Genomic DNA, 23,771 nt, shown 5'->3' on the forward strand with positions numbered 1-23,771 from the left:
TGATGCCTCCAGCTTTGTTCTTTTGGCTTAGGATTGTCTTGGCGATACGGGCTCTTTTTTGGTTCCATATCAACTTTAAAGTAGTTTTTTCCAATTCTGTTAAGAAAGGCATTGGTAGCTTAATGGGGATGGCATTGAATTTGTAAATTACCTTGGGCAGGATAGATTTCTATTTCTGCAAAAAAAAAAAAAAAAAAAAAAAAGATCATTGGGATTTTGATAAGGATTATGTTGACTCTATTCACCACTTTGGGTAGTATTGATACCTCAACAATATTAAATATTTTAATTTGTGACCCTGGGAAGTCCTTTTCATATTGTTCTAAATTGTTTGTGTAGAGAAACACAACTGATTTCTCTGTGTTGATTTTGCATACTGCAACTTTATTGAATTTATTATTCTAATAGTTTTTTTTTTTCTTTTTAGTGTGAATGGAGTTTTCTACATATAAGGTCATGTTATCTGTGAGGAGTTAATTTTATTTTTCCTTCTCAATTTGAATACCTTTATTTCTTTTTCTTGCCTTATTTAGCCTGGCTAAAACTTTTAATACTGTGTTGAATGGAAGTGATGAAAATGACATCCTTCTCTTGTTCTTGATCTTAGAGGAAATGCCTTCAATCCTTCACTATTGAATATGATGTTAGTGGTGGGTTTTTTATATATGGCTTTTATTAGGTTTGAGTAGTTCCTTTCTATTTTTAGTTTGTTGTATATTTTTATTATAAAAGTGTGTAGAGTTTTGTCAGGTGCTTCCTCTGCATCAATTGAGATGATCATGTGTTTTTCCCCTGCTTCATTGTGTTAATGCATTACATTGATTGATTTTTATATGTCAAAGCATTCTTGTATTTTGGGAATAAATCCCGTTTGGTCATGGTCTATAATGCTTTTTATATGGTAGGGGATTCTGATTACTGGTTTTTCATTGAGGATAGATTACTTTTTTCCTAATTTCTAAAATTTTGGTAACATACAGATAAAATTTACCATCTTAACCATCCTAGATGTACAGTAGTTTTAAACACATTCACAAATGTTCAATATCACTAATCAAAATGCAAATCAAATACAGTGCGATATACTACCTGACAGCCATTAGCCATTACGATGGGTACTGTAAAAAACAAAAAAACAAGAAAACCCAGAAAATAACAAGTGTTGGTGAAGATGTGGAAAAATTGGAATTAAGCCTTGTGCACTCTTGGTAGGAATATAAAATGGCATAGTTGCTACAGAAAACAGTATGGCAGTTCCTCAAAAAATTAAAAATAGAATTACCATATGATCCAGCAATTCCACTTATGGCTATAAACCCAAAAGAATGGAAAACAGGTCTTGAAGAGATATTTGTGTACCCATGTTTATAGTGGCAGAGGGCATTATGCTAAGTGAAATAAGCTGGATATAAAAAGACAAATACCATGTGATTCTACTTATGTGAGGTACTGAGAGTAGCAAAAATTATAGAGAGAATACAATGGTGATTTCCAGGGACTGGGGGAGGAGAGAATGGGGGAGTTATTGTTTAATGAGTATAGAGTTTCAGCATTAGTAGACCATTTACTTGTGATGGAACTCAGTATGGAAAGTTTTAATTCTACTATCTTGCTATTTCTTTTGTTGTTGTTTTGCTTTTTCTTTCCTGTTTTACTCCATTTTCTGCTGCTATAACAGAATACCACAGACTGGGTAATTATGAAGAGAAGAAATTTATTTCTCACAGTTCCAGAGGCTCAGAAGTACAATAACATGGCTTTGGTATCTAACTAGGGCCTTCCTGCTGCATCATAACATGGTGGAAGGGCAAGTAAGCATGTGAGATAGAGAGAGGCTGGGAGATAAATTTCATCTTTCTTCAGGATCCCACTCCCAAGATAACTAACCCATTCCTGTGATAACAGCATTAATCTATTCATGAGGGAAAAATACTCATAATCTAATCACCCTTTGAAAGTGCCACCTCTTAACACTGTTACAATGGCAATTACATTTCAACATAAGTTTTGGAGGGACATTCAAATCATAGCACTTCCTTTTAAATGAATTGCATTTTTTAAATGATTCTGTTATCTGCATTATTAGCTTATCAGCTATATTGTGGGTGGCAACCCACCCAGGTGCCAAGGCAAGAGACTGAGGCCACAAGCTGTTCCAATATAATAAAGAAAATCTATAGAATAAGAATAGTTATACTAGAAATAGATTGCAGATATGATTATATATGAATATCATTAATTATTGGGAGTATTACTCTTTATTCCAGTATTATAATAATTTTTGTTTTATAATTGTAACCTAGGAAAAACCAGGCCATACTGAGAGATAGGAGCTGAAGGGACACAGTGAGAAGTGACCAGAAGACGAGTGTGAGCCCTCTGTTATGCCTGGACAGGGCCACTAGAGGGCTCCCTGGTCTAGCAGTAACGCCAGTGCCTGCGAAGGCACCGTTACCTAGTGGACCTTGGTCTAGCAGTAGCCTCAGTGCCTGGGGAAGGCACCCCATTACTTAACAGACCAGGAAAGGGAGTTTCCCTTTCCCTGGGGGAGTTAGAGAAGACTCTACTCCACCACCTCTTGTGGAAGGCCTGACTAATGTCAGGCCTGTCCTCAGTCATCCGGAGGCCTGACCGTCTCCCTGTGATGCTGTGCTTCAGTGGTCACGCTCCTGGTCCGCTTTCATGTTCCACCCTGTACACCTGGCTCTGCCTTTTAGATAACAGTAGCAGAATTAGTGAAAGTACTAGAAGTCTTTGAAATGCATAGAATAAATAATGGTGTAAGCTGTCCTCTCTCTGTCTCTGCCTTGGCTGCCAAACAGGGAAGGGCCCCCTGTCTGGTGGACACATGACTTGCGTGACCTTACCTATCATTGGAGATGGCTCACACTCCTTACCCTGCCCCCTTGTCTTGTATCCAATAAATAACAGTGCAGCTAGGCATTTGGGGCCACTACCAGTCTGTGTGCCTTGGTGGTAGTGGTCCTCTGGGCCCAGCTGTCTTTTCGTCTATCTCTTTGTCTTGTGTCTTTATTTCTACAATCTCTTATCTCTGCACATGAGGAGAAAAAACCAACAGACCCTGTAGGGCTGGACCCTGCACTATATGACTGTGTTTTTGTTTTTAAGTGGTTGCTGTAAGGTTTAAGATGTGTACCTTTAACTTCTTTCTACCTTCAATAATATATACCACTTTATGCATATTTTAAGACCCATACAATTTTATGCTTTCATGTACCCAGTTTTGTCTCTATGCTGGTTTTGTCATATACTTTACATTCGTTACAAGGGTCACAACACATGGTTTATTTTGTTTTTCTCTTAAAGGGTTTTTTAAAACAATGAAAAACATTTTTAAAGATATTTTTGTCTTTCTGCACATTTACCGTTTCTGTCCCTCTCTCTTTTCTTTGGTAAAGATCAAGTTCCTGCATGGTGTGTCTTTTAATTCAGATTAGCTGATGATAAAGTGTTTTAGTTTTGGGTTGTCAGAATTTTTTTTTTTTTTTTTTACTTTTTAAGGATATTTTCTCTGAATGTATGTTTCTACATTGAAAGATTTTTAAATTTTTTATTAAGTGTTTTAAGGACATCATTTCTTTGTCAATTACCTGCTATACTATCTATAGTCTATAGTAATCTTTTTTATGTCATGTATCTTTTCTCTATCTACTTTTAAGCCTTTTCCTTTTTTTTTTTTTTTTTCCTATTTTTATTTTAGGTTAAGGAGGTGCATGTGCAGGCTTCTTACATGGGTAAATTGTGTGTCACTGAGGCTTGGTGTATGAAAGACCCCATCACCCAAGTAATGAGCATAGTACCCTATAGGTAGCCTTCCAACTTATTTCCTCCTCCCACCCTTCTCCCTTAAGCAGTCCCCAGTGTCTCGTTTCCATCTTTGTGTCCATGTGTAGTCAGTGTTTAGCTCCCATTTATAAGTGAGAACATGTGCTCTTTGGTTTTCTGTGCCTGCCCTAGTTTGCTTAGAATGATGGCCTCCAGATGCATCCACATTGCTGCAGAGGACATTATGTCATTCTTTTTATGGCTGTGTAGTATTCCATCATGTATATCTACCACATTTTCTGTATCCAGTTCTGTGTTGTTGGACCTCTTCGTTGATTCCGTGTCTTTGCTGTTGTGAATAGTGCTGCAATGAACAAATGAGCGCATGTGTCTATGTGCAGTAATAGTAGTTCAACTCTTAGTTCTTTGAAGAATCTCCAAACTGTTCTCCACAGTGGCTGGACTAGTTTACATTCCCACCAACAGTGTATATGTATTTTATTTTCTCTGCAACCTTGCCAGCAGTGGTTGTTTTTTGACTTTTTAATGATAGCCATTCTGTTATGAGATGGTATCAAATTGTGGTTTTGATTTGCATTTCTCTAATTTTTAGTGATAATGAGCATTTTTTTCATATATCTGTTGACCATTTGTATGTCTTCTTTTGAGAAATGTTTGTTCATGTCATTTGCCTGTTCTTTAATGAGGTTATTTATTTTTTGCTTGTTGATTTGTTTAAATTCCTTATAGATTCTGGATAGTAGACATTTGTTGGATGTACAGTTGACAAATATTTTTTCCCATTCTGTAGGTTGTCTGTGTACCCTGTTTATAGTTTCTTTTGCTGTGCACAAGCTCTTTAGTTTAATTGGGTCCCACTTGTTACTTTTGTTTTTTGTTACAGTTGCTCTTGAGGACTTGGTCATAAATTCTTTGCCAAGGCTAGTCTCAAAAAGGGTATTTCCTAGGTTTTCTTCTAGGGTTTTTATTGTTCTAGATGTTACATTAAAGTCTTTAATTCTTCTTGAGTTAATGTTTGCATATGATGACTGAAGGGGGTCCAGTTTCAATCTTCTGCATATTGGTTAGCCAGTTATACCAGCATCATTTATTGATTAGGAAGTCCTTTCCTCATTGTTTGTTATTGTTAAGTGTGTCAAAGATCAGGTGTTTGTAGTTGTGTCACTTTATTTGTAGGTTCTTTATCCTGTTCCATTTGTCCATGAGTCTGTTTTTGTACCCAGTACTCATTGTTATGTGTGACTATTTTTGTACCAGTGCCATTCTGTTTTGGTTATAGTAGCCTTGTGGTACAGTTTGAAGTTGGGCAGCTTTGTTTTTTTTTGTTCTTGTTTTTGTTTTTGCTTAGGATTGTATTGGTGATATGGGCTCATTTTTGGTTCCATATGAATTTTAGAATAGTTTTTTTTCTAATTCTGTGAAGAATAACATTGATAGTTTGATAGGAATAGTGTTGAACCTCTAAATTGCTTTGGATAGTGTGACCATTTTAATGATACTGGTTCTTGCTATCTGTGGGCATGGAACGTTTCCATTTGTTTGTGTTGTCTCTGATTTCTTTGAGCAGTGTTTTGTAATTCTCATTGTAGAAAGCTTTCGCCTCCTTGTTAAGCTGTATTCCTAGGTATTTTATTCTTTTTGTGGCCATTGTAAATGGGTTTGCATTCTTGATTTGCGTCTGGGTGCTATTGGCATATAGAAAGGCAACTGATTTTTATACATTGATTTTGTACGCTGAAACTTTACTGAATTTGTTTATTGGTTCTAGAAGCCTTCTGGTGGAGTCTGTGGGGTTTTCTCGATGTAGAATGATATCATCAGCAAAGAGGGATAGTTTGACTTTTTTTTTTTTTAATTTGGATGTCATATGTTTCTTTCTCTTGCATAATTCCTCTGGCAAAGACTTCTAGTACTATGTTGAATAGAAGTAGTGAAAGTGGGCATCGTTGTCTTGTTCCAATTATCAAGGAGAATGCTTCAGCTTTTGCCTGTTGAGTATGATGTTGGCTATAGGTTTGTTATAGATGTCTCTTAGTATTATTATTATTATTTTTATTTTTGAGACAATCTTACTCTGTCACACAGGCTGGAGCACAATGGCACAATCATAGTTGAATACAACCTTGAACTCCTGGGTTCAAGGGATCCTCCTGCTTCAGTCTCCTGAGTAGCTGACACTACAGGTGCACACCACCAACTCTGGCTAATTTTTAAATTCTGATGAGATCAGATGAGATCTCTGTTGCGCAAGCTGGTCTCGAACTTCCTAGTCTGAAGCAATCCTCCTTGTTTGGCCTCCCAAAGTGCTGTGATTACAGCCCTGAGTCACTCTGCCCAGCACAGTGGCTCTTTTTTTGAGGTATGTTCCTTAGATACCTAGTTTGTGGAGAGTTTTTAACATGAAGGAATGTTGAATTTTATTGAAGGCCTTTTCTTCATCTATTGAGATGATTAATGTGGTTTTGTTGTTAATTCTGTTTATGTGGTGAATCACATGTATTGATTTGCATATGTTAAACCAACATTGTGTCCCAGGGATAAAGACCAGTTGATTATACTGAATTAACTTTTTGATGTGCTGCTGGATTAGTTTGCTAGTATTTTGTTGAAGATTTTCTCATCTACGTGCATCAGGAATATTGGCCTGAAGTTTTTTTGTTGTTGTTGCATCGTTGCCAGATTTTGACATCAAGATGATGCTGGTCTTTGTACAAAGAAGTAGGGAGAATTTCCTCCTCCTTGATATTTATGGAACAGTTTCGATAGGATTGCTACCAGTTCTTCGTATGTCTTATAGAATTTGGCTGTGAATATATCTGGTCTAGAATGTTTTTTGGTTAAGAGGTTTTTTTTTTTAATTAGTGATTCAGTTTCAAAACTTTTTATTTCACTCCCTTCCTGGTTCAGTCTTTGGAGACTGCTTCTAGGAATGTATCCATTTCCTCTAGATTTTCTAATTTGTATGCATAGAGATGTTCGTAGTTGTTTCTGAGAATCTTTTGTATTTCTGTGGGATTGGTTGTAATATCATATTTGTGATTTCTGATTGTGCCAATTTGGATCTTCTCTCTTTTTTGTTAATCTAGCTAGCAGTCTATCAACCTTTTTTTTTTTTTTCTTTTTTGAAACAGAGTCTCGCTGTGTCTCCCAGGCTGGAGTAGTGCAGTTATGCAATCTCGGCTCACTGCAGCCTTCACCTCCAGAGTTCAAGCAATTCTCGTGCCTCAGCCTCCTAAGTAGCTGGGATTGCAAGCCTAGGCCACCACATGTGGCTAATTTTGGCATTTTTAGTAGAGACAGAGTTTCACCATGTTGGCCAGAGTGGTCTCAAATTCCTGACCAGAAGTGATCTGCCCACCTTGTCTTCCCAAAGTGTTGAGATTACAGGCATGAGCTACTGTGCCTGGTCCACAGTCTATCAATCTTGTTTATTCTTTCAAAGAACCATCTTTTGGTTCCATTGATCTTCTATTTGGATTTTGGCATCTCAATTTCACTTACTTCTCTGATTTTAGTTATTTCTTTTCCTCTGCTAGCTTCAGGGTTAGTTTGTTCTTTTTATTCTTGTTCTTCTAGGTGCAATGTTAGATTGTTAATTTGATAACTTTTTTTTTTTTTTTTTTTGAGATGGAGTCTCACTCTCTCATCTAGGCTAGGGTGCAGTGGTGCAGTCTTGGCTTATTGCAACCTCTGCTTCTGGGGTTCAAGCAATTCTCCTGCCTCAGCCTCCTGAGTAGCTGGAACTACAGGCATGCACCACCACGCCCAGCTGATTTTTTTTGTATTTTTAGTAGAGACAGGGTATCACCATCTTGGCCAGGCTGGTCTTGAACTCCTGACCTCAAGTGATCTGACCTCCTTGGCCTCTCAAGGAGCTGGGATTACAGGCATGAGCCACCACACCCAGCCAATTTGAGAACTTTCTAACTTCTTGATGTAGATGGTTAGCACTAAAAACTTTCCTCTTATCACTGTGTTAGCAGCATCTAAAAGATTTATGTTATGTCTCTCTTTTCATTAATTTCAAATAATTTTTTGATTTCTGCCTTGATTTCATTGTTCACCCAGAAGTTATTCAGGAGTAAGTTTTAAAATTTCCATGTAATTGTGTGGTTTTGAGAGATCTTGCTATTGATTTCTGTTTTTACTGCACTGTGGTCCAAATGTGTGCTTGGTATGATTTTGATTTTTTTGAATTAATTGAGACTTGCTCTATGGCCAAGCATGTGGTCAATCTTGGACTATGTTCTGTGTGCAGATGAGAAGAATGTATATTCTGTGGTTGTTGGGCAGAGGATTCTGCATATGTTTATTAGGTCCAATTGATTGGGTGTTGAGTTTCAGTCCAGAATTTTTGTGTTATGTTTCTGCCTTGATGATTTGTCTAATGCTTTCAGTGGGGTGTTGAAGTGTCTCACTATTATCGTGTTTGTCTAAGTCTTTTCATAGGTCAAGAAGAACTTATTTTATAAATCTGGGTGCTCCAGTGTTGGGTATGTACATATTTAGGATAGCTAAGTCTTCTTATTGAGTTGAATTCTTTATTATTATGTATGTCATGCCTTTCCTTGTGCTTCTTAATTGTTGTTGGTTTAAAGTCTGTTTTAGTTGACAGAAGAATAGCGACCCCTGCTCTTTTTTGTTTTGTGTTTGCCTGAAAGATGTTTCTCTATCTCTTTACTTTGAGCCTCTGGGTGTCATTACTTGTGAGATGGGTCCCTTGGAGACAGCAAACAGTTGAGTCTTGCTTCTTTATCCAACTTGCCACCCTATTCCTTTTAAGTGTGTCATTTAACCATTTTACATTCAGGGTCAATATTGATATGTTAGGGTTTGATTTTGTCATCATATTGTTAGGTGGTTGTTATGTAGACGTGATTGCATAGTTTATAGTGTCAGTGGAATGTGTGTTTAAGTGTGCTTTGTGATGACAGGTATCATTTCTTCATTTCCATGTTTAGCACTCCCTTTAGGAGCTCTTGTAAGGCAGGTCTGGTAGTGATAAATCCCCTTAGCGTTTGCATGTCTGAAAAGGACTTCATTTTTCCTTTGCTTATGAAGCAAAGGAAATTCTGGATTGGAATTTCTTTTCTTTAAGGATATTGAAAATAGGCCCTATTGTCTTCTGGCTTGTGAGGTTTAAGCTGAAAGGTGTGCTCTTAGCTGAATGGGATTCTTTTTGTAAGTGCCCCTTTTCTCTAGCTGCCTTTGTGATTTTTTTCTTTTGCATAGTATGTCACAGAGGTTCTTTGAATTTCTTCAGTTTGCATGTTGACCTGTCTAGTGAGGTTTGGAAAAGTTCTGTGGACTGTATCCTCAAATATTTTTCCAAGTTGATTGTTCTCTCTTCTTCTCTTTCTGGAATGTCAGAGTTGTACATTTGGTCTCTTTACATAACCACATATTTCTTAGAAGTTTTGTTCATTTTCTCAATTATTATTTACCTCAGCTTGGGGGTGTTCTCACAGGGGAATGCCATGGGTGTAGGGTGCTGCAAGTGGGAGTGCTCCAGTGAGGAGGGCCCCACAGGCAGGGGGTGTTATAGCCAACATGATGCGGAGTGCTGCAAGCAAGGGGGCCACATGCAGGAAATGCTCCTGTGGTGACAACTGGGGCGCTTTTGGTGGGAAGTGCCCCAGTAAGGGGCACTGCAGGCAGGGGGCCATATGGGAAGGGGGTACATTCTGGTGGGAAGCACTCTGGTATTGGTAGTTGGGTTGCCTTGGGTGGATAGCTCTGGTGAGGGGCACCACAGGAGGGGGGCATTCTGAGAGGGTGGCAAGGACTCAGCAGGTGAGAAGTTTTCTGAAGGGGTGGCAGCGAGGTCACAGGCAAACAAATTCTGGCAGGAGGCTGTCAGCAGAAGTGCTCTGGTGGGGCAGTGGGAGCTGCACTACTTGCAGGCATGGCCAGGCAGGGACTCTTAGAGTGTTTTCTTTATTACTGATTTCAACAATTCGATTTTTAAATTATGATGTACCTAACATGGTTGGTGTGTGTTTTATCCTGTTTGGTTTTCAGTGAACTTTTTAGATCTATGAGTTTATTGTTTTCATCACATTTGGAAAAATGTGATTTGGCCATTATTTCTTCGTATGTATTTTTTCTCTTCCGTCTTTCTACTCCGGTTTTTTTTTTTTTTTTTTTTTTTATTATATCTTCAATTACACATACATTAGACTGCTGGTAATTTTCTGACCAGTCACTGAAGATCTATTCATTTTTTTCCCCTGGCCTCTTTTTGGTAGATTCCATTACTATACCTTTAAATTCACTGATCTTTTCTTCTGTCTTATTTTATTTACTTTTAAGCCCATCCAATGAGGTTTTCATTGTTGGTGGTGTTTTTCTTTTATAGAAGTTCCATTTGATTCTTCTTTTTTTGTATTTTTCTTTTCTAGTTGAATTTATGTGTTCTTTTAAATACTTACACATAGTTTTAATAGCTGTTTAACACTCTGTTTGCTAGTTTATCATCTTTGTCATCTATGGCCCTGTTTCTCTTGTCTAAATTTTCAGATGGTTATGGTCACATTTTTCTGTCTTGACATGCCTTGTAGTTTTTGCTTAGATTCTGGACATTGTGATGTTGGTAGTTGTTGAGAGCCTGGATTTTGCTATTTTCCTTTAATGAGTATAAGACTTAGCTTTGGTCAACAGTTAATTTACTTTTGATCAGTTTGACCCCTTCAAGACATGTATTCAAGCTTTGAAAGGAGTATCTAGCATAGCCTTTGTTCCAAATATTTTTTAGTCCTCTGGATTTCTACTCCTTGTCCTGAATGAATGTCCAAAGAATTTTTAGGTCTGCATGGTCTGATGTGGCTGGATTGTCTGTATACCCTTTATGAGTTCTGGGAATTGTTCAGCTTACAACTCTCTTTTTTGCTCAGCCTTGTTCTCCGCAGTGACTCAAGGGAACTACTATGAGGGTTTCTGGAGCTTCTTTTCTATGCAGGTTTTTCTTTCTGAAACAGCCCCACAACTTCCAATTACATCAGCCTGCTTGAATTGTGAGACTGATATTCTCAACTCAGCTCTCTATGATCCCTGTCTATATCATGGTTACAAGCAGAAAGCCATAGCTCACCTATTTTTTTTTTCACCTTCTCTCAGGGATAATAGTCTTGCATTATCTGTTATCCTGTGTCTTAAAACAGTTGTTTCTTACATATCATCAAGATTGTTATTTGTTTTTAAAGAGAGAGTAAGGATTGCTCATGTACTTTTATCAGATCCTGTAATATATTTTTAATTATATAATGTTATTGAGCTATGGTATTATTTGCAATTCGTGAACTTTTAAAGGAAATGATAGTGTAAGTTGAAATGATTTATAGCTGTTTGAATAGTCTTTGTTTAATATTTAAATTAAGGAAAGGGCCTCTTGATAATTTTATGCATTTGTCGTTTTTAAAAATTAGGTTAATATCTTAAATATAGGCTTTAAAGAAATGTGACATTCATATACAGTTTAAATTATTCTTTGCTCAATAAACTGAATGTTGTGCTTGTCATTACTCTTAATTATCTTTATAAAATATACAGTGTTTACACGATTCAGGAACTCTGGAATATGCTTGAATTTGCACATGGTGATTTTTTTTTTTAAACTTTGTCACCTGCTATTATACATCATATTTTAATCATAATGGTTTCTGTAATGATAATGATTAAAATGCACAAAAAGTTTAAAGTTGAGATGTATTAAGTAACAACTAGTAAGACAGATGTATGTATATATTAATACCTCAAAACCAAAATTAATCAGAGGAATAGGTAAGTGAAGAGAGTCCTGAAGACTCCTTATGGGATTTTAGAAAGACTTTATCATGTGAGAAATTGCTTTTGCCGGAAGATTTTCTTTCCATTTTCATAATACATTGTTATCTCTCTAGCTTTATGAGATTTCAGGAAAAAAGGAAACTAAAATTAGTTGGATTTGGAAGCTTATTTTTAGTTAATGAATAATTTGTTGAATACTTTTTCAAAATATGAATTGTTTTGCAAAACAAAACAGGAAAATATAGTATAAGGAAAGTTAAGGAAATTTTAGTGTAATTAAAAGAACCTCCATATTATATACTATAACAATCTGTTCTCTTTAAGTAGTTAGAAATCACCGTTATGTTAACTAATAAACTTTGTGTCTAAAAAATTTATTTTTGAAGATAATTTCCAGGTAATATTTGTCTCTCATAGCTTTATGCTTTAAAATGGAATTCTGTTACCAAAGTTTGTTATTTTTGAATTTGCTTCGTAAGAGGACTGTTTTCTCCTTAGGGGAATGGCTTGATAAATATTTCTGTAAGTTTTATGTGAATATGTGTTTTGGTAAGGGGAGGTGAGAAGAGTCTTTGCCTAATTATTGAAGCTAAGAATAATATATTTTTTTGTGGTTTGAAATACTTTATGGAAGACCTTTTTTTTCCTATTTCTTATAAGAATCTACTCAAATAGGTAGATTCCTATTACAGTATAAATGCTGGAAATATAGTTTTTATGTATAACTGCTCCTTTGTGACTGGATTTTTTCCACAGAGCTTATCAAAACACAATAGAAGCAATATTGGAACTGAAGGTGGACCACCTCCTTTTATGCCTTTTGGACAGGTAATGACTTTTGTGTTAGCGGATGAATTTAGGAAAAAGTGTTTTTTGTTAGCATTCAAGCTGTGTTTCATTATGTGCTGAACTATTTATTAAGAGGTTATGGAGTTATTTGGAAATACGAAGTTCAAGGAATTTAATAATTTTGAGGTTTTTTTCCTTCATTGTAATTATATTGTTGATGTTTGCAAGAGGTGTTAACCCAAAGACTGAAGCAATTAAGAGCCATATCTGAAGAGTAACTTATAACTAATTAAAATAGGATGGGAGAGGGTTTTTTAAGGGAAATTCAAAAGTAAGAAGACAAAAATATGTCATAATTTCTCACTTGTTCATTAAAAACATTAGAGGGGGAGAGAAAAATAAAGCCTCACAGAGTCATCAAAGTGCTGCTTTGAAGCAGCTCCCCTTCTGACCAGTATCTTGTGACTTCAGTTGTCTTCAGCATCAAATTGATTCTCAACAATCTTCTCCAGCCTACTCTTGCTTTATCCCTGACAATTCTAAGAATAATTCATGTGGCAACTTGCTCTTCTCCTGATGATGCCATCAAAATTTAGCTATTGGTAATCTGTCTTGCATTTGCTCTTTAATTTTCTTCAAGAGTGCTGGGCTGGCTAAGAGTAGCAATGAGTTATGGAACTAACAGGTAGGCAACAGATGTGCATTTCCATAATAAGGTTTATTGTGTGTCTGTGTGTCTAAATTTTGGTATTTAGTAAGATCATTTGACTGTTACCCTCTTTAAAAGCCTTTTGTAAGATCTACTCTAACTTAAGTAAGTCATTTTTGCATCAAACCTATTTTAAAGCATTTTAAAAATAACGTTGATTTTTTTTTTTTTTACTGAGTTTGGAAGAAGAGATAGCCAAGATAAAAGGAAGTATGAAGTCCTATGGTGTGATCCATGTTGATGGTTGATATTCTCCCAGTGTAATGAAACCCCCCCATAGGGAAAACAGTGCAAACATTCTAATAACTTATATTTGAAAATAATAGTATATTTGTAAAAATTTACTTTACCCTTAAACATTTTGGTGATAACATTTCTCTTCCAGAGAGACTTATGATCTAATTATTCTTAAGACTTTGAAGTGTGTTTTATAGCTTCTTAGGGGTTAGAGAATATAATAAAGGGTATAATTTCAATAATATTATTTGGTTATAAAGTTCATTCTGAAAAAATTCTTATATAGCATCTTACAGCCTTGTACATGGGTTGAAGATAGGTAATGCTGGCTGTGTATTGGCATCAACACGATATGTTTATATTACTGAAATTTTTCTGTATTTGTGGAATACATTTCTTTGAGATCTTCTCATTTTACCTATTAATGAGTTGAGAAAAAGTTCATTTTATATTATTTTTACTGGTAAGATTGGACTGGAGATCAGAATCGAGGGCTTCTTTTTAGGCAGTGATGCCTTTTTTTTTACTTTATGAGACAAAAGTATAAAAACTTTGAAGCCTGATATGGGGGGAGGGTATGTTTTTAGAGTGTGGTTTATAAGTGCAGAGACATCTTTTTATATGTTAATATAATTGTACTAACCAATCCACATAGGGATACTGTGGTATAATATGGAAATTAAGCTCTTAATTGCAAAACCAAATTTATGTCTTATTGTGCATTATTCAAGATTGTTTGAAATCTAAAATTATTTATTACCCTAAAATGAAAGTTAGCTCTCTTGACCCATTGTATGTTTTAAATATGTGCCCTGCTTAGATGGCCCCATATTTATATAGCTTTTAATTTTATTTACTAGTTATGTTTATTGAAAAGTTACTTTTCTGGTTTTCTACTTTTACTTTTAAATACATGGGATAGAATTTTATTTGTGTAGGCTTTTAGCTATTATAAAAGATACAAGATACTTTTGAAGAAGTATTATTTTATAATGAAAACTTGAATCTCTTTTGGAACTACTAAGTTGACTTGTTCTTACTTGTTTTACCAGAAGTGTGTATCTCATGTCCAAGTGGATAGCAGAGAACTTGATCGAAGAAAAACATTGCAAGTTACAATGCCTATCAAACCTACAAATGATAATGATGAATTTGAAAAGCAAAGGACGGCTGCTATTGCTGAAGTTGCAAAGAGCAAAGAAGTAAGAAATCAAATCATTACACATTTTTTATTTCTTATCATTTTGTTCTATTTAGATTTTTTGTGATCATTATTGTCTTTTCATATAAGCTAACTAATTCAACAAACGCTTAACCTTATTCTTCTTGCATATTCCATAAGTGGGAATGCCCTGCCACTTTATGGGATCTTACATATTTTATCATGTGTTCTGTTTCCAGATCTCCATGGTAGTTCTAATAAGTTACTCTTGCTGGCAAATTACCTTCCTTTTCTCCTTCTTCCTTTTTTTAAAACAATGTAGCAACTGAACGCACTTTTTATTCTGGCAGGGAGTTTCCTATTAGTAGATGGGCTAGTTGCCACTTTTTTGGAGATAATTTCCCCTTATTAATAGCAACTTATGAGAAATAGCAACTTCTGAGAGATGAGTAAAAATCAGCTGATCTGTCACTGGGTCAGGATTAACATTTTTGTCTTTATACTTAATTTTATTTAGTGTATAGTAAATAATTTTATCTTTACATATATGTATTTACATACACACAAATCCTCCCTTTTAACTGGCAAATAATAATTACACATATATATGAGGTACATGTGGATTTTGATACATGTGTACAATGTGTAATGATCAAATCAGGGTAATTACTATATCCATCACCTCAAACATTTACCATCTTTGTGTTGAGAACATTCAAAACGCATCTAGCTATTTTGAAATATACAATAAATTATTGTTAATTATAATCACCCTAGTGTTTCATAGAATACTAGAACTTATTCCTCCTAACTGTAATTTAATTCCCATTAATCAACCTCTCCCACTCTCCCTTAACCTTCACCCTTCCCAGCCTCTAGTTACTGTGCTGCTCTTCTGTGAGACAACTTTTTTATCTCTCACATAGTGAGAATATGCAGTATTTGTCTTTCTGAGGTTGGCTTATGTCACTTAATGTAATGTCCTTCAGGCTTATCCATGTTGCTGAGAATGGCAGGATTTCTTTTTTCTAACTGAATAATAATCCATTATGTATAGGCAGTCAGCTCTCCATGTCTGTGGATTTAGCTGTTCCTAACTATGGATTCAACCAACAGTGGATCAGAAATATTTGTGGGGGGAAAAGGGATGGTTGCATCTATACTGAATGTGTACAAACTTTTTTTTGGTCTTGTGATTATTTCCTAATGATATAGTATAACAGCTATTTATATAACATTTGTACCATATAAGGAATTATAAGTAATCTAGAGATTATTTAAATATATAGGAGTGGCCAGGCACCATGGCTTATGCCTGTAACCCCAGCACTTTGGGAGGCTGAGGTGGGTAGATCACCTCAGCCTGACCAACATAGCAAAACCTGTCTCCACTGAAATTACAAAATTAGCTGGGTATGCTGATGCATGCATGTAATCCCAGCTACTCAAGAGGCGGAGGCAGGAGAATCGCTTGAACCCAGAAAGCAGAGGTTGCAGTGAGCCAAGATTGCACTATTGCGCTCCAGCCTGGGCAACAAGAGCGAAACTCCATTTCAAAAAATAAAAATTTAAAAAAATAAAGTATACAAGAGGATGTGCATAGGTTATATACAAATACTATATCATTTTGTGTAAGGGACTTGAGCATCCATGTTTTTTTTTTTTATCTCCTAGGAGTGGGAGAGTGGTGGGAGTCCTAGAACCAATTCCTCATGGATAACAAAGGATGACTGTATAACACGTTTTCTTTATCCCTTCATCTGATAGTGGGCACTCAGGTTGATTTCATAACTTGGCTATTGTGACTGGTGCTGCAGTAAATATGGGAGTTATCTCTTTGACCTACTGCTTTCCTTTCCTTTGGATAAATACCCAGTAGTGGGATTGCTCAATCATATGCCAGTTCTATTTTTAGTTTTTTTGAGCAAACTCCATATTGTTTTCTGTAATGGCTGCACTAATTTACATTCCCACCAACAGTACATAAGAGTTGTTTCTTTAAATCCTCACCGGTTTTTTTTTTTTTTCTTTTTGTCCTTTTGATTATAGCAGTTTTAACTGGGTTGAGATATAATACCTCATTTTGTTTTGATTTGCATCTCCCTGATGATGTTACTGAGATACCCAGGGTTCAGTCTAGATCCTGCTGCTCACTGCACAGTAAGCCAATCACTGAGACAATGAGTGTTGCCAGGAAAGAAGGCTTTAATTGGGTGCTGCAGCTGAACAGATGGGTGGTCAGTCTCAAATCCATCCCCCCGATGGGCTAAAATTAGGGGTTTATATAGCAGAGAAGAAATCTATGTGCAGGAAAACAGGAACTAAGGAGGGGTAAGGAAGCAATTATGATGAATGAGGGGTGTGGCATCTCATTGTCTGGATGTGGTGGTCTGGTGAATTTTAGTTCTTGATACTTTTTGAAAGGCCTGAGTGTCAACTGAGGAAGGAACTCAGATAAAGATAAATCAAATGAAAGTTTCAGACTTTAAGATCAGAAGGGTCAATTTGTGTTTATACAAAAAAAACGGTCTATGGGACTATTGGGCTGATTTCAATGATAAATGATGTTGAACATTTTTTCATATCCTTGTTGGCCATTTTTATGGTCTTTTGAAAAATGATATTCAAATCATTTGTCCATTTTTAAATTGGATTGTTTGGCTTTTTTTTTTTTTTTTGACAGAGGCTCACTCTGTCGTCCAGGCTGGGGTACAGTGGTGTGATCTCGGCTTTCTGTAACCTCTGCCTCCCAAGTTCAAGCTATTCTCCAGCCTCAGCGTCCCAGGTAGCTGGGACTACAGGTGTGCACCACTGTGTCTGGCTAATTTTTTTTTTGTATTTTTAGTAGAGACAGGGTTTCGCCATGTTGGCCAGTCTAGGCTCGAACTCCTGACCTTAGGTGATCCGCTCACATTGGCCTTCCAAAGTGCTGGGATTACAGGCATGAGCCACCACACCTGGCTGGGTGTATTTTTTTGTTTTGTTTTGGTTTTGAATTGTTATGTTCCTTATATATTCTAGATATTAACCCCTTGTCAGATGAATAGTTTGCAATTATTTTCTTTCATTCTGTAGGTTGTCTCTTCACTCTGTTGATTGAATTCTTGGCTACACAGAAGCTTTTTAGTTTGATATAATCTCATTTGTCTATTTTTACTTGTGTGCCTGTGTTTTTGTGGTCTTATCCAAAAAATCTTTGCCCAGACCAACCTGAAGCAACAAACCCCTCCCTCTTATATTATTGACAGCCAAAAGTTCTCTTTTTATTATTTTGAATTTTTTGCTTATTTGTAATAGGTGTTTTTCCTAGTTATTTACTGATTTCTTTTAGATTGATAAGAAATTTTAGGTCATAAATTAGTTGCTACATAGATAGACATTTCTTAACCAGTGAGATTGAAATTATTTCCTTTATTCAAAAGGAATAAGAATTCAATTCATTACAGAATGAAGCTTAGCTTATAATTGCTTTCTTATTTAATTTTGAAGTGTAAGTAGTAGTGTTCTTGAATTTTGGTTGTTCTTCCCGCAATGTCTTTCTGTTGTCAGTCTAATGTAGGGGCCAGAAGCACAAGCCCTGGAATCACAGGCTGGAAGCATATCCTGCCGACACCTTTGGATGGTTATTCAGCTTTTTGTATCCCCTGTTTTTTATTTTTTTCATCTGTGAAACTCAGAGATAATAATGGTACCTACTTCATATGTGAGAATTTAAACATTTAGAGCCAATACTACTGCTACTTGGCACAAATCATAATACTCTTGCTCAAAGCTCTCAATAAACATGACTATTGCTATTCTTTATTTTTTCCTCTATCCAAGGCATACTTTTAAAAAACCAGTTTTACTATTTCTTAAACTAATATGTTTTACATAATTTGCATGAAACATATTTTTTTTCCAGAAATTTATAAAATTACGGAGTTTCAGAATATATTGAGAATATGTATTTTTAAAATGATTATAGAAAGATGTTCTTTTGATTTACATTTAACTCAAATGAACTTTTCTACCAAGGATTTTGTTAGATGCAGTTACAGCTGTCTATTTATTGGAGCATAGTTAACCTATTGTAATGTGCTTCTTTTTGTTGTCACAATTGATATTATATTTTCCCATAAATATTTGATAAATAAAGCATCTTAGTTTTTTTTTTTTTAACAGCAGACATCAAAACATCTCAATTTATATGTGAGATAATTGATGGAGGCTCAAAACTAACAGACAAACTTGGGACTTGCCCAAGGTTATCCGGTGATAATTGTGGGACTCAATCGATGTAACTTAGAAGATCTCAATCATAGTAATATAAACATACTAAATAAGCAGATTGCAATTTTAAATATAATAGTCTGTTTAGGACTCAAGATAGTGAGAGCTGAGCCAAGATATGAAGGAGGTAAGATAATTAACTACTTGGTTATCTGAGCAAGAGTATTCCAGGCAGAAGGAAAAGCCATGGCAGAGACTCTAAAGCAGGAGCACAGAGAAACAGCAGAGTGACCAGCGGAAGCAGAGAGATCAGAGGGACAAGTAGTAGAAGCTAAAGTCAAGAGAGATAATGGAGGTTTCCTTATGTAGGTTCCTGTAAACTACTGTAAAGACATTATACTTCATTCAAGGAGAAATGGGAGCCTTTGGAATGTTTTGAGCACAGCAGTAACATCAGCTGACCTATATTCTAAAAGAGTAATTCTAGCTGCTGTGTTCAGACTTGGTTATAGAGAAGGAAAATTGGAAACCAACAAATAGAGAATTATTAAAGTAATCTAGGATTTTAAAAAAAATGATGATGGCTTGGACAAATATAGCAGTTGTGTAGGTAGTGCAGAGTGGTCAGATTTTGGAATTTTGGAGGAGCCATTAGGGTTACTGAGATTGGATACAGGGTACAAGAGAAGATGTGGTATCAAGAATGAATCTAGCCGGGTGCAGTGGCTCACGCCTGTAATCGCAGCACTTTGGGAGGCCGAGGCAGGCGGATCACCTGAGGTCGGGAGTTCAAGACCAGCCTGACTAACATGGAGAACGCTGTCTCTACTGAAAATACAAAATTAGCTGGGCGTGGTGGTGCATGCCTGTAATCCCAGCTACTCAGGAGGCTGAGGCAGGAGAATCACTTGAACCCGGGAGGCCGAGTTTGCTGTGAGCCAAGATTGCGCCATTGCACTCCAGCCTGGGCAACAAGAGTGAAACCCCATCTCAAAAAAAAAAAAAAAAAAATGAATCTAAGGGTTTTACCCAGAGAAATTGGCACATTGGAGTTGCTTGCCTTGAAATGAAGAAGCCTGGAGTGGAGCAGATGTGAGGGGAGGAAGATTTGGTGCTCCATTTTGAACATGTGAATATTGAAGTAGTTACCAGACATGCATGTAGTTTAATAGGCAGTAATAGACATAATGTTTAATAGACAGTAAGATTGAAGAATGAGCTTTAAAATAGATACATGCACTTGAGAGTTGTAGACATATGGATGGCATTGAAAATTATGAGGCCAAATGAGATCACCAAAGGAATGAGTGTTGATAGAGAACAGAAAAAGCTAAGGAATGAACCCTGTAACACTTCAAGTTGAACTTACAGCCTAGATGGCAGAAGTGGAACCAGCCAAGTGGTCAGCCAAGGCATGACCAATAACAGGATAAAAACAGAGAATGAAGAAAATAGATTATGGAGAAGGAAGTGTTAAACTTATCAAAGGCAATTGAAAAGTTATATAAGATGAGCACTTAGAATTAATACAGAATCGAGGAAGTGGTTTATTCCATCCTCATTCCTCTTAACATTCATGTGGTTGGTGGTATGATAAATCATACGGGATTAAGATAAAGTATAACCATGCATGTACCAACTGTGTGTCGGTTGATGTGGTCAAAATCTATGTGAGTTCTTTAATGATTATTTCAGTTTTTTTTTTTTAAATAAGGAAGTAGGCATAGTCAACAGCGACATGAGAGAAGGAGGTTTGAGAAGTGAGAAGAATGTGTAAAATAGTGGTCTAGAAGATTAGGTATATGTATGGGCTAGGGAAATATGGTAAGATTGCTGGACAGCATTAAGGCCCACTTGAGTTTCACACTCATGATGATCTCATGGATGCCTAATTCATATAATATGAACAAAAAGGTGTGGCTCATAAAGGGCAACACCAGTTACCTTATGGGTAATGTTTAGGTTGTGATGGTTCTAGATATTTTATATGAATGAGTATTAACTATTTTAGAGCAGTAAAAAGCAACTCTGAAAATGCTACTTATCCTATTCCTTAATCCATAAAATGGAAAGAAGATTATAAGTAAATGCATCCAGAAGATGAGACTATTTCACTGGCACCAAAGGAAAAAGCACTTTTGGAATTATGGGTTGTAAATTTTGGAAATATATTTAATTTGGAGCAGGTGAGATTCCAGACTTTTCAGGTAATTTTTTTCCAGTATATTAACCAAAATAGTAAATACCATCTATTATTGAGTGTTTGCCATTTGCCAGCTACTGAGATAATCACTTCATATCAATGATGTCATTTAATGCTCCCAATATCCCAATGAGGTAGGTTTTCTAATCCCAGTTTTAAAGACGAAAAACCTGAGGCTCTGTGGAAAGTGGAAGTTAAGTGACTTGCCTGAAGGCTAAAGATAGTGGCTGGGCCAAGATAAGTCCCAGCCTTGTCTAGTTCCAAAGCCAGTGTGCTTAACTGTGCTACCTTGTCTCCCAGTCTAATAAATTTTGTGTCACATTAATAAATATATTTTTCTAGTTATACAAGTAATGACTATGAAGACATTTCAAATATTTTTTCTTTCTGGGATTCCATAAACGAAAAATTTAATGAATCTAGTAATGAATCTTTAGTGATTGAAGATGTGGTTTTAATTTTGATTTGAGTTAAATGTAAATACTCTAGTTTATCAGCTACCTAATAGAGATACTTAATATGTTATCCATTAGTGCTCATCCAACATTTAAACAAAATTTTCATGTATACTTCTTTGTATTTTATTCTGTATAAAATAATTTTCTAATGTTATATAAATTTATATCTAAGATGTTTCCTTACTGTAATCATTTTAAAACATATTTTAAAATATTCGTCATTGTCTCTAATAAAAATTGTTTTAGTATCTTCTTTTATTATATCTATTAGAACTATAAAAACATTGGCCGAGTGAAGTGGCTCACGCCTGTAATCTCAGCAGTTTGGGAGGGCAAGGTGGGTGGATCATCTGAGGTCAGGAGTTTGAGACCAGCCTGGCCAACCTGGTGAAACCCCGTCTCTACTAAAAATACAAAAATTAGCCGGGTGGTAGTGGCACATGCCTGTAATCCCAGCTACTGAGGAGGCTGAGGCTGGAGAATCACTTGAGCCTGGGAGGCAGAGGTTGTGGTGAGCTGAGATCGTGCCACTGTACTCCAGTCTGGGTGACAGAATGAGACCCTGTCTCAAAAAACAAAAAAAAATTATAAAAATATTGTATAACCAAATGTTTCATACTATACAGGTAACAACTGAGGATGCTGTTTTCAGTTATGAATTTGTATCTTTCCAAACCAACATTCTTTATGTCCTAATCTTTTCCTAATAGTTTTGAAAAACAAAAATAATATCAAATCAAAATTTCAAATTTATTGTCACATATGTTTATTCAAAAAAGATAGGCCAAATAAGAAATACAGACTTAAAAGCTTTTATATGTAGTTGGGAAGAAACGACATATTACCTGATTCATGTAAATAATAAATTAGTAATGAGAGTTTTAATCTAATGTTCAAACTTGTTTACTAAGATTATGCAATCATAATACTGAATTATGGACATAATTTTAACGATTCTAAAGATAACCTTGCCTGGTAGCTGGATTTAGAACCCAACTCTCAAGACAGTAGTCTAAGTATTTTACCTAAAATCATTTTAACAAGTAATCTTCATAATGCTTGTATTATTTTCTTCTCTATAGTTGCACACTCATTTTCATGACTTCCCTTTTATTCACAAATCATGTAATTATTTTTATTGCCTGGCCTGGATTTGTGAATAAAAGAGATTGTGACTAGTAGATATGTTTGCTATTCAAAAAGAATAAGTTAATATTGTATATTTTCATGTAAAACATAATTAAGAAACTTTTAATTACTTCAGTTGTTTTTAGTCATAGCTTAGTTTTTAGAGCTATTTTTAAATGCCGTTTACATACCTCTCTTTTATCTTTCTCTTATCTAAAGACCAAGACATTTGGAGGAGGTGGTGGTGGTGCCAGAAGTAATCTCAATATGAATGCTGCTGGTAACCGAAATAGGGAAGTTTCACAGAAAGAAAAGTCAACCAAATCAGAGGGAAAACATGATGGTGTCTATAGAGAACTGGTAAGGCTAAAGAACCAACCACAAATTTAAAGTGTTACTTCTTTAAATGATTCTTTTATTCTTTCTTACCACCACCACTAGCTTTGTGCAATGTATTATGGATAGATGTTATAACTCTTGAAGGCTTTCATTAAGGATAACAAATCATGAAAAATTTGGAATGTTTGAAAAATAATTTACTTAAAACTTCTATCTCACTTAAATTACTAATAATATATTTTGGAATGGATTGATAAAAAGCCATCAAAAGATGATGCATCGAAAACATACATTTTTCTGTGTTTCCCCACCTTCCCCACATTTTTTGTCAAATTTTGTCCAAAGTGATTTTGTTTTGTTTTCTACTGCTTTTTGGGAAGAATATTGTAAAACAAGCATATGTATTATGTGGACCCAATTGCAAAATATTCTTGAATTTTTAAGATAAATGAGTGGAGTCAAACATACTTCTGGCATGCTGCAGTGTTCTCAAATCTAAGGATGTTGGCAAAAATTCATTTTCCTCTGCCTTTAGAGGTTGAATGACTTTGGTTGATTTTTCTCTATAGTGTACAAATTATGCAAAAACAGCTTAAACCATGGGGGTTTATTATTTCATATAACAAGAGTTCAGAGGTAGATGGTTACAAGTGTGGGTAAATTCAGCAGTATAACAATATTAGAGCATTTATGGGTATTTCCATGATTTCTTGGCTTTCTCCTTAGTGTTATGTAACTGCTCAATGGATTGACCTTACCTACTGCCTAAATAGAGCTGATTTATCAAGACAAGGGAATTACAGTAGAGAAAGAGTAATTCATGCAGAGCCAGCTATCGTGAGTGACTGGAGTTTTATTATTGCTTCAAATCAGTCTCAGTGATCATTCAGGGATCAGAGCGGTTTTTTTTTTTTTTTTTTTTTTTTGAGATGGAGTTTCATT

The 23,771-nt window shown here is 35.6% G+C and overlaps 1 protein-coding gene across 1 annotated transcript in view; it reads left to right on the forward strand.

Moving 5' to 3' along the window:
* The window catches only part of LOC105539909 (tudor domain-containing protein 3), a gene marked incomplete at both ends in the record, with an annotated part of 41,752 nt that extends 18,902 nt beyond the window's left edge, over positions 1-22,850 (forward strand). The window contains 3 exons of the mRNA XM_011980360.1: positions 12,349-12,420; positions 14,380-14,529; positions 22,710-22,850. Of these exons, the coding sequence (XP_011835750.1) occupies positions 12,349-12,420; positions 14,380-14,529; positions 22,710-22,850 (363 nt within the window). The remainder of the gene's footprint in view (positions 1-12,348; positions 12,421-14,379; positions 14,530-22,709) is intronic.
* Positions 22,851-23,771: the final 921 nt, after the last annotated feature.

The sequence above is a fragment of the Mandrillus leucophaeus genome, unplaced genomic scaffold (genome assembly GCF_000951045.1).
Source record: "Mandrillus leucophaeus isolate KB7577 unplaced genomic scaffold, Mleu.le_1.0 Scaffold2107, whole genome shotgun sequence".
Lineage (NCBI taxonomy): Eukaryota > Metazoa > Chordata > Mammalia > Primates > Cercopithecidae > Mandrillus > Mandrillus leucophaeus.